Source organism: Oncorhynchus tshawytscha, unplaced genomic scaffold, assembly GCF_018296145.1.
Source record: "Oncorhynchus tshawytscha isolate Ot180627B unplaced genomic scaffold, Otsh_v2.0 Un_contig_14762_pilon_pilon, whole genome shotgun sequence".
NCBI lineage: Eukaryota > Metazoa > Chordata > Actinopteri > Salmoniformes > Salmonidae > Oncorhynchus > Oncorhynchus tshawytscha.
This window is the reverse complement of record NW_024607929.1, coordinates 32021-42396: the sequence shown is the minus strand read 5'-3', so window position 1 is coordinate 42396 and position 10376 is coordinate 32021. Positions and strand designations below refer to the sequence as shown.

Sequence of the window (10376 nt, the reverse complement as noted above, 5' to 3'; positions counted from 1 at the left end):
TGTGTGTTTAATGCTGGGGGACTAGTGTGTGTTTAATGCTGGGGGACTAAGTGTGTGTGTTTAATGCTGGGGGACTAAGTGTGTGTGTTTAATGCTGGGGACTAAGTGTGTGTGTTTAATGCTGGGGGACTAAGTGTGTGTGTTAATGCTGGGGACTAAGTGTGTGTGTTTACTGGGGACTAAGTGTGTGTGTTTAATGCTGGGGGACTAAGTGTGTGTGTTAATGCTGGGGGACTAAGTGTGTGTGTTTAATGCTGGGGGACTAAGTGTGTGTGTTTAATGCTGGGGACTAAGTGTGTGTGTTTAATGCTGGGGACTAAGTGTGTGTGTTTAATGCTGGGGGACTGGGGTTTACTGGGGACTAAGTGTGTGTGTTTAATGCTGGGGACTAAGTGTGTGTGTTACTGGGGACTAAGTGTGTGTGTTTAATGCTGGGGACTAAGTGTGTGTGTTACTGGGGACTATGTGTTTAATGCTGGGGTGTTACTGGGGACTAAGTGTGTGTGTTTAATGGGGACTAAGTGTGTGTGTTAATGCTGGGGACTAAGTGTGTGTGTTACTGGGGACTAAGTGTGTGTGTTACTGGGGACTAAGTGTGTGTGTTTAATGCTGGGGACTAAGTGTGTGTGTTACTGGGGACTAAGTGTGTGTGTTACTGGGGGACTAAGTGTGTGTGTTTAATGCTGGGGACTAAGTGTGTGTGTTACTGGGGACTAAGTGTGTGTGTTTAATGCTGGGGGACTAAGTGTGTGTTTAATGCTGGGGACTAAGTGTGTGTGTTACTGGGGACTAAGTGTGTGTGTTTAATGCTGGGGGGGACTAAGTGTGTGTGTTACTGGGGACTAAGTGTGTGTGTTTAATGCTGGGGACTAAGTGTGTGTGTGGGGACTAAGTGTGTGTGTTTAATGCTGGGGACTAAGTGTGTAAGTGTGTGTTTACTGGGGACTAAGTGTGTGTGTTTAATGCTGGGGACTAAGTGTGTGTGTTACTGGGGACTAAGTGTGTGTGTTAATGCTGGGACTAAGTGTGTGTGTTACTGGGGACTAAGTGTGTGTGTTACTGGGGACTAAGTGTGTGTGTTACTGGGGTGACTAAGTGTGTGTGTTTAATGCTGGGGGACTAAGTGTGTGTTTACTGGGGACTAAGTGTGTGTGTTTAATGCTGGGGGACTAAGTGTGTGTGTTATGCTGGGGACTAAGTGTGTGTGTTTACTGGGGGACTAAGTGTGTGTGTTTAATGCTGGGGGACTAAGTGTGTGTGTTACTGGGGACTAAGTGTGTGTGTTAATGCTGGGGACTAAGTGTGTGTGTTACTGGGGGCTAAGTGTGTGTGTTTACTGGGGGACTAAGTGTGTGTGTTACTGGGGGACTAAGTGTGTGTGTTTAATGCTGGGGGACTAAGTGTGTGTGTTTAATGCTGGGGACTAAGTGTGTGTGTTAATGGGGACTAAGTGTGTGTTTACTGGGGACTAAGTGTGTGTGTTACTGGGGACTAAGTGTGTGTTTGGGGACTAAGTGTGTGTGTTATGCTGGGGACTAAGTGTGTGTGTTTAATGCTGGGGGACTAAGTGTGTGTGTTACTGGGGGACTAAGTGTGTGTGTTTAATGCTGGGGGGACTAAGTGTGTGTGTTTAATGCTGGGGACTAAGTGTGTGTTTAATGCTGGGGGGGGGACTAAGTGTGTGTGTTTACTGGGGACTAAGTGTGTGTGTTTAATGCTGGGGACTAAGTGTGTGTGTTTAATGCTGGGGACTAAGTGTGTGTGTTACTGGGGACTAAGTGTGTGTGTTTAATGCTGGGGGACTAAGTGTGTGTGTTTAATGCTGGGGACTAAGTGTGTGTGTTTAATGCTGGGGACTAAGTGTGTGTGTTTGGGGACTAAGTGTGTGTGTTTACTGGGGGACTAAGTGTGTGTGTTTTTAATGCTGGGGGACTAAGTGTGTGTGTTACTGGGGACTAAGTGTGTGTTTTAATGCTGGGGGACTAAGTGTGTGTGTTAATGCTAAGTGTGTGTGTTACTGGGGACTAAGTGTGTGTGTTTAATGCTGGGGGACTAAGTGTGTGTGTTACTGGGGTAAGTGTGTGTTACTGGGGACTAAGTGTGTGTGTTTAATGCTGGGGGACTAAGTGTGTGTGTTACTGGGGGACTAAGTGTGTGTGTTTAATGCTGGGGGACTAAGTGTGTGTTTTGGGGACTAATGCTGGGGACTAAGTGTGTGTGTTAATGCTGGGGACTAAGTGTGTGTGTTTGGGGACTAAGTGCTGGGGGACTAAGTGTGTGTGTTAATGCTGGGGGACTAAGTGTGTGTGTTACTGGGGACTAAGTGTGTGTGTTTAATGGGGACTAAGTGTGTGTGTTTAATGCTGGGGGACTAAGTGTGTGTGTTACTGGGGACTAAGTGTGTGTGTTTAATGCTGGGGACTAAGTGTGTGTGTTTACTGGGGACTAAGTGTGTGTGTTTAATGCTGGGGACTAAGTGTGTGTGTTTAATGCTGGGGACTAAGTGTGTGTGTTACTGGGGGTTTTGCTGGGGTGTGTGTTTTAATGCTGGGGGACTAAGTGTGTGTGTTAATGGGGGACTAAGTGTGTGTGTTACTGGGGACTAAGTGTGTGTGTTTAATGCTGGGGGACTAAGTGTGTGTGTTTAATGCTGGGGACTAAGTGTGTGTGTTTAATGCTGGGACTAAGTGTGTGTTTTAATGCTGGGGACTAAGTGTGTGTGTTAATGGGGGGACTAAGTGTGTGTGTTTAATGCTGGGGACTAAGTGTGTGTGTTTAATGCTGGGGACTAAGTGTGTGTGTTTAATGCTGGGGACTAAGTGTGTGTGTTTAATGCTGGGGGACTAAGTGTGTGTGTTTAATGCTGGGGGACTAAGTGTGTGTGTTTAATGCTGGGGGGACTAAGTGTGTGTGTTACTGGGGACTAAGTGTGTGTGTTTAATGCTGGGGACTAAGTGTGTGTGTTTAATGCTGGGGACTAAGTGTGTGTGTTTAATGCTGGGGACTAAGTGTGTGTGTTTAATGCTGGGGGACTAAGTGTGTGTGTTTAATGCTGGGGACTAAGTGTGTGTGTTACTGGGGACTAAGTGTGTGTGTTTAATGCTGGGGACTAAGTGTTGTGTTTAATGCTGGGGGACTAAGTGTGTGTGTTTAATGCTGGGGACTAAGTGTGTGTGTTTAATGCTGGGGGACTAAGTGTGTGTGTTTAATGCTGGGGACTAAGTGTGTGTGTTTAATGCTGGGGGACTAAGTGTGTGTGTTTTAATGCTGGGGACTAAGTGTGTGTGTTTAATGCTGGGGGACTAAGTGTGTGTGTTTAATGCTGGGGACTAAGTGTGTGTGTTTAATGCTGGGGGACTAAGTGTGTGTGTTTAATGCTGGGGACTAAGTGTGTGTGTTTAATGCTGGGGACTAAGTGTGTGTGTTTAATGCTGGGGGGACTAAGTGTGTGTGTTACTGGGGACTAAGTGTGTGTGTTTAATGCTGGGGGACTAAGTGTGTGTGTTAATGCTGGGGGACTAAGTGTGTGTGTGGGACTAAGTGTGTGTGTTTAATGCTGGGGGACTAAGTGTGTGTGTTTACTGGGGACTAAGTGTGTGTGTTGCTGGGGGACTGGGGACTAAGTGTGTGTTTTAATGCTGGGGACTAAGTGTGTGTGTTAATGCTGGGGACTAAGTGTGTGTGTTTAATGCTGGGGACTAAGGACTGGGGACTAAGTGTGTGTGTTTAATGCTGGGGGACTAAGTGTGTGTTTTAATGCTGGGGACTAAGTGTGTGTGTTACTGGGGACTAAGTGTGTGTTTAATGCTGGGGACTAAGTGTGTGTGTTTAATGCTGGGGACTAAGTGTGTGTTACTGGGGACTAAGTGTGTGTGTTTAATGCTGGGGGACTAAGTGTGTGTGTTACTGGGGACTAAGTGTGTGTGTTAATGCTGGGGACTAAGTGTGTGTGTTTAATGCTGGGGGACTAAGTGTGTGTGTTTACTGGGGGGGGACTAAGTGTGTGTGTTTAATGCTGGGGACTAAGTGTGTGTGTTACTGGGGACTAAGTGTGTGTGTTTAATGCTGGGGGACTAAGTGTGTGTGTTTAATGCTGGGGGACTAAGTGTGTGTTTAATGCTGGGGACTAAGTGTGTGTGTTTAATGCTGGGGGACTAAGTGTGTGTGTTAATGCTGGGGACTAAGTGTGTGTGTTTACTGCTGGGGGACTAAGTGTGTGTGTTTAATGCTGGGGGACTAAGTGTGTGTGTTACTGGGGACTAAGTGTGTGTGTTTAATGCTGGGGGACTAAGTGTGTGTGTTAATGCTGGGGACTAAGTGTGTGTGTTACTGGGGACTAAGTGTGTGTGTTTTAATGCTGGGGACTAAGTGTGTGTGTTAATGCTGGGGACTAAGTGTGTAAGTGTGTTGTTTAATGCTGGGGGACTAAGTGTGTGTGTTTAATGCTGGGGGACTAAGTGTGTGTGTTACTGGGGACTAAGTGTGTGTGTTACTGGGGGACTAAGTGTGTGTTTTAATGCTGGGGGACTAAGTGTGTGTGTTACTGGGGACTAAGTGTGTGTGTTAATGCTGGGGGACTAAGTGTGTGTGTTTAATGCTGGGGGACTAAGTGTGTGTGTTTAATGCTGGGGACTAAGTGTGTGTGTTACTGGGGACTAAGTGTGTGTGTTTAATGCTGGGGGACTAAGTGTGTGTGTTTAATGCTGGGGACTAAGTGTGACTGGGGACTAAGTGTGTGTGTTTAATGCTGGGGGACTAAGTGTGTGTGTTTAATGCTGGGGGACTAAGTGTGTGTGTTTAATGCTGGGGACTAAGTGTGTGTGTTAATGCTGGGGACTAAGTGTGTGTTTAATGCTGGGGACTAAGTGTGTGTGTTAATGCTGGGGACTAAGTGTGTGACTAAGTGTGTGTGTTAATGCTGGGGACTAAGTGTGTGTGTTTAATGCTGGGGACTAAGTGTGTGTGTTACTGGGGACTAAGTGTGTGTGTTAATGCTGGGGACTAAGTGTGTGTGTTTAATGCTGGGGGACTAAGTGTGTGTGTTTAATGCTGGGGGACTAAGTGTGTGTGTTTAATGCTGGGGACTAAGTGTGTGTGTTTAATGCTGGGGACTAAGTGTGTGTGTTTAATGGGGGACTAAGTGTGTGTGTTTAATGCTGGGGACTAAGTGTGTGTGTTTAATGCTGGGGACTAAGTGTGTGTGTTACTGGGGACTAAGTGTGTGTGTTTAATGCTGGGGGACTAAGTGTGTGTGTTTAATGCTGGGGGACTAAGTGTGTGTGTTTAATGCTGGGGGACTAAGTGTGTGTGTGGGGACTAAGTGTGTGTTTTAATGCTGGGGACTAAGTGTGTGTGTTTAATGCTGGGGGACTAAGTGTGTGTGTTTAATGCTGGGGACTAAATGCTGGGGACTAAGTGTGTTTAATGCTGGGGGACTAAGTGTGTGTGTTTAATGCTGGGGGACTAAGTGTGTGTTACTGGGGACTAAGTGTGTGTGTTTAATGCTGGGGGACTAAGTGTGTGTGTTTAATGCTGGGGACTAAGTGTGTGTGTTTAATGCTGGGGGACTAAGTGTGTGTGTTTAATGCTGGGGGACTAAGTGTGTGTGTTTAATGCTGGGGACTAAGTGTGTGTGTTTAATGCTGGGGGACTAAGTGTGTGTGTTTAATGCTGGGGACTAAGTGTGTGTGTTTAATGCTGGGGGACTAAGTGTGTGTGTTAATGCTGGGGACTAAGTGTGTGTGTTTAATGCTGGGGACTAAGTGTGTGTGTTACTGGGGACTAAGTGTGTGTGTTAATGCTGGGGACTAAGTGTGTGTGTTTAATGCTGGGGGACTAAGTGTGTGTGTTAATGGGGGACTAAGTGTGTGTGTTTAATGCTGGGGGACTAAGTGTGTGTGTTTAGGGGACTAAGTGTGTGTGTTTAATGCTGGGGGACTAAGTGTGTGTGTTTAATGCTGGGGGACTAAGTGTGTGTGTTTAATGCTGGGGGACTAAGTGTGTGTGTTTAATGCTGGGGGACTAAGTGTGTGTGTTACTGGGGACTAAGTGTGTTAATGCTGGGGGACTAAGTGTGTGTGTTTAATGCTGGGGGACTAAGTGTGTGTGTTACTATGTGTGTGTTAATGCTGGGGACTAAGTGTGTGTGTTACTGGGGACTAAGTGTGTGTGTTTAATGCTGGGGACTAAGTGTGTGTGTTTAATGCTGGGGGACTAAGTGTGTGTGTTTACTGGGGGACTAAGTGTGTGTGTTACTGGGGACTAAGTGTGTGTGTTTAATGCTGGGGGACTAAGTGTGTGTGTTACTGGGGACTAAGAGTGTGTGTTACTGGGGACTAAGTGTGTGTGTTTAATGCTGGGGGACTAAGTGTGTGTGTTAATGGGGACTAAGTGTGTGTGTTTAATGCTGGGGGACTAAGTGTGTGTGTTTAATGCTGGGGACTAAGTGTGTGTGTTTAATGCTGGGGACTAAGTGTGTGTGTTTAATGCTGGGGGACTAAGTGTGTGTGTTACTGGGGACTAAGTGTGTGTGTTACTGGGGGCTAAGTGTGTGTGTTACTGGGGGACTAAGTGTGTGTGTTTAATGCTGGGGACTAAGTGTGTGTGTTTAATGCTGGGGGACTAAGTGTGTGTGTTACTGGGGACTAAGTGTGTGTGTTACTGGGGACTAAGTGTGTGTGTTACTGGGGACTAAGTGTGTGTGTTTAATGCTGGGGGACTAAGTGTGTGTGTGTTTAATGCTGGGGGACTAAGTGTGTGTGTTACTGGGGACTAAGTGTGTGTGTTACTGGGGAGCTAAGTGTGTGTGTTTAATGCTGGGGGACTAAGTGTGTGTGTGTCTCTGCAGTTGGCTGCTGGGGCGACGTCCAGAGTTCACCGATCCTAAAGTAGTGGCCCAGGGAGAGGGCAGAGAAGGTAGGCTCTGTTTCTGTGTGTGTTAGAGAAGGTAGGCTGTGTTTCTGTGTGTGGTAGAGAAGGTAGGCTCTGTTTCTGTGTGTGGTAGAGAAGGTAGGCTGTGTTTCTGTGTGTGGTAGAGAAGGTAGGCTCTGTTTCTGTGTGTGGTAGAGAAGGTAGGCTGTGTTTCTGTGTGTGGTAGAGAAGGTAGGCTCTGTAGAGAAGGTAGGCTGTGTTTCTGTGTGTGGTAGAGAAGGTAGGCTGTGTTTCTGTGTGTGGTAGAGAAGGTAGGCTCTGTTTCTGTGTGTGGTAGAGAAGGTAGGCTCTGTTTCTGTGTGTGGTAGAGAAGGTAGGCTGTGTTTCTGTGTGTGGTAGAGAAGGTAGGCTGTGTTTCTGTGTGTGGTAGAGAAGGTAGGCTCTGTTTCTGTGTGTGGTAGAGAAGGTAGGCTCTGTTTCTGTGTGTGGTAGAGAAGGTAGGCTCTGTTTCTGTGTGTGGTAGAGAAGGTAGATCCAAAGATGTGTAGCTTCAGTTTCTCCTAAATATTCGTAGATCCTATTCATGGTAAAAACGCTATGCAGGTCGACTGAAGCATAAACCCCTTTTAAAAAGCACATTGTAATGTTGGTAGGATCTTTAAATGTATACTGGTGTCTTCTCACTAGCATGTCTCCCTCCTATGTGTCTCTCCCCTATGTGTCTCTCCCTCATATGTGTCTCTCTCTCTCTCTCCTGTGTCTCTCCCTCATATGTGTCTCTCCCTCTCTCTCCCCCTATGTGTCTCTCCCTCATATGTGTCTCTCTCTCTCTATGTGTGTCTCTCCCTCATGTGTCTCTCTCTCTCCCCTATGTGTCTCTCCCTCATATGTGTCTCTCTCCTCTCCCTCATGTGTCTCTCTCTCCCTCCCTGTGTCTCTCCCTCATATGTCTCTCTCTCTCCCTATGTGTCTCTCCCTCATATGTGTCTCTCCCTCATATGTGTCTCTCTCTCTCCTATGTGTCTCTCCCTCCTCTCTCCTATGTGTCTCTCCCTCCTATGTGTCTCTCCCTTTCTCCTCCTATGTGTCTCTCCCTCCTATGTGTCTCTCTCTCTCCTATGTGTCTCTCCCTCCTGTGTCTCTCCCTTTCTCTCTCCTATGTGTCTCTCCTCCTCTCTCTATCATGTCTCTCTCTCTCTCTCCTGTGTCTCTCCCTCCTATGTGTCTCTCCCTCCTATGTGTCTCTCCCTCCTATGTGTCTCTCCCTCCTATGTGTCTCTCTCTCTATGTCTCTCTCCCTATGTGTCTCTCTCTCCTATGTGTCTCTCTCTCCTATGTGTCTCTCCCTTTCTCTCTATGTGTCTCTCCCTTTCTCTCTCCTATGTGTCTCTCCCTCATATGTCTCTCTCTCTCTCTCTCCCTATGTGTCTCTCTCTCTCCTATGTGTCTCTCTCTCTCCTATGTGTCTCTTTCTCTCCTATGTGTCTCTCTCTCCTATGTGTCTCTCTCTCTCCTATGTGTCTCTCCCTCCTATGTGTCTCTCCCTCCTATGTGTCTCTCCCTCCTATGTGTCTCTCCCTCCTATGTGTCTCTCCCTCCTATGTGTCTCTCCCTCCTATGTGTCTCTCCCTCCTATGTGTCTCTCCCTCCTGTGTCTCGCCCTCCTATGTGTCTCGCCCTCCTATGTGTCTCGCCCTCCTGTGTCTCGCCCTCCTATGTGTCTCGCCCTCCTATGTGTCTCTCTCCTCCCTCCTATGTGTCTCTCTCTCTCCCTCCTATGTGTCTCTCTCTCCCCTCCTATGTGTCTCTCTCTCTCCTATGTGTCTCTCTCTCTCCCTCCTATGTGTCTCTCTCTCTCCTCTCCTATGTGTCTCTCTCTCTCCTATGTGTCTCTCTCTCCTATGTGTCTCTCTCTCTCTATGTGTCTCTCTCTCTCCCTCATATGTTCTCTCTCTCCCTCCTATGTGTCTCTCTCTCTCCCTCATATGTGTCTCTCTCTCTCCCTCCTATGTGTCTCTCTCTCTCCTCTCTCTCTCCTATGTGTCTCTCTCTCTCCTCCTATGTGTCTCTCTCTCTCCCTCATATGTGTCTCTCTCTCTCCCTCCTATGTGTCTCTCTCTCTCCCTCATATGTGTCTCTCTCTCCCCTCATATGTGTCTCTCTCTCCCCTCATATGTGTCTCTCTCTCTCCTCATATGTGTCTCTCTCTCTCCTCATATGTTCTCTCTCTCCCCTCATATGTTCTCTCTCTCCTCATATGTGTCTCTCTCCTCATATGTTCTCTCTCTCCCTCCTGCGTGTCTCTCCGTCTGTCTCAGTGACCAGGGTCCGTTCTCAGGGTTTCGTCTCCCTCTCCTTCCCTCATTGTGACAAAAGACATGAAGAGACTGGGTTACGACACCACACCTTCCGAGACCTCACACACTCTGTCACACACTGCTGCTGCAGGCATCGGACCAGGAGACCAGCCCTACAGCACGTGATGGAAACACACACAGGGACCAAAGACAACACCATCTCCCTCCCTGACCCCTGTGTGTGGTCCCATCAGTAGCAGCTGGATACTGTAGGTGTTAGTGATGTCTGGTCTCTCGCCTCGAGGAATAGGGGAGCTTCTACCCCCCCACTTCCATTCAGACTGATCCTGGACCTGCTGATCCTCTGATCCCTCTATAATAAGGCTGGTTTATAGACATCAGACTGATCCAGGACCTGCTGATCCACTGATCCCTCTATAATAAGGCTGGTTTAAAGACATCAGACTGATCCAGGACCTGCTCCTCCCTCTATAATAAGGCTGGTTTATAGACATCAGACTGATCCAGGACCTGCTGATCCATTGATCCCTCTATAATAAGGCTGGTTTAAAGACATCAGGCTGATCCAGGACCTGCTGATCCACTGATCCCTCTATAATAAGGCTGGTTTAAAGACATCAGACTGATCCAGGACCTGCTCCAGACTCCCTCTATAATAAGGCTGGTTTAAAGACATCAGGCTGATCCAGGACCTGCTGATCCACTGATCCCTCTATAATAAGGCTGGTTTAAAGACATCAGACTGATCCAGGACCTGATCCATAATAAGGCTGGTTTAAAGACATCAGGCTGATCCAGGACCTGCTGATCCACTGATCCCTCTATAATAAGGCTGGTTTAAAGACATCAGACTGATCCAGGACCTTATAATAAGGCTGGTTTAAAGACATCAGACTGATCCAGGACCTGCTGATCCACTGATCCCTCTATAATAAGGCTGGTTTAAAGACATCAGACTGATCCAGGACCTGCTTCTCCTCTATAATAAGGCTGGTTTAAAGACATCAGGCTGATCCAGGACCTGCTGATCCCCCCTCTATAATAAGGCTGGTTTAAAGACATCAGACTGATCCAGGACCTGCTCCTCCCTCTATAATAAGGCTGGTTTAAAGACATCAGACTGATCCAGGACCTGCCGATCCCCTCTATAATAATCTATCTGGCCGGGGGGGTGACATTCATTTAAAC

The 10376-nt window shown here is 47.3% G+C and overlaps 1 protein-coding gene across 1 annotated transcript; it reads left to right on the top strand.

The window, feature by feature from the left end:
• Positions 1–6847: 6847 nt before the first annotated feature.
• b9d1 (B9 protein domain 1) lies at positions 6848–9597 on the top strand (the record flags this gene model as incomplete). Its single annotated transcript, XM_042312718.1, is given in 3 exon segments — positions 6848–6915; positions 9189–9236; positions 9551–9597. Coding segments are annotated over 3 exon segments (163 nt in total), but the record flags the coding sequence as incomplete, so codon positions are not given.
• Between the last annotated feature and the right edge of the window lie 779 nt (positions 9598–10376).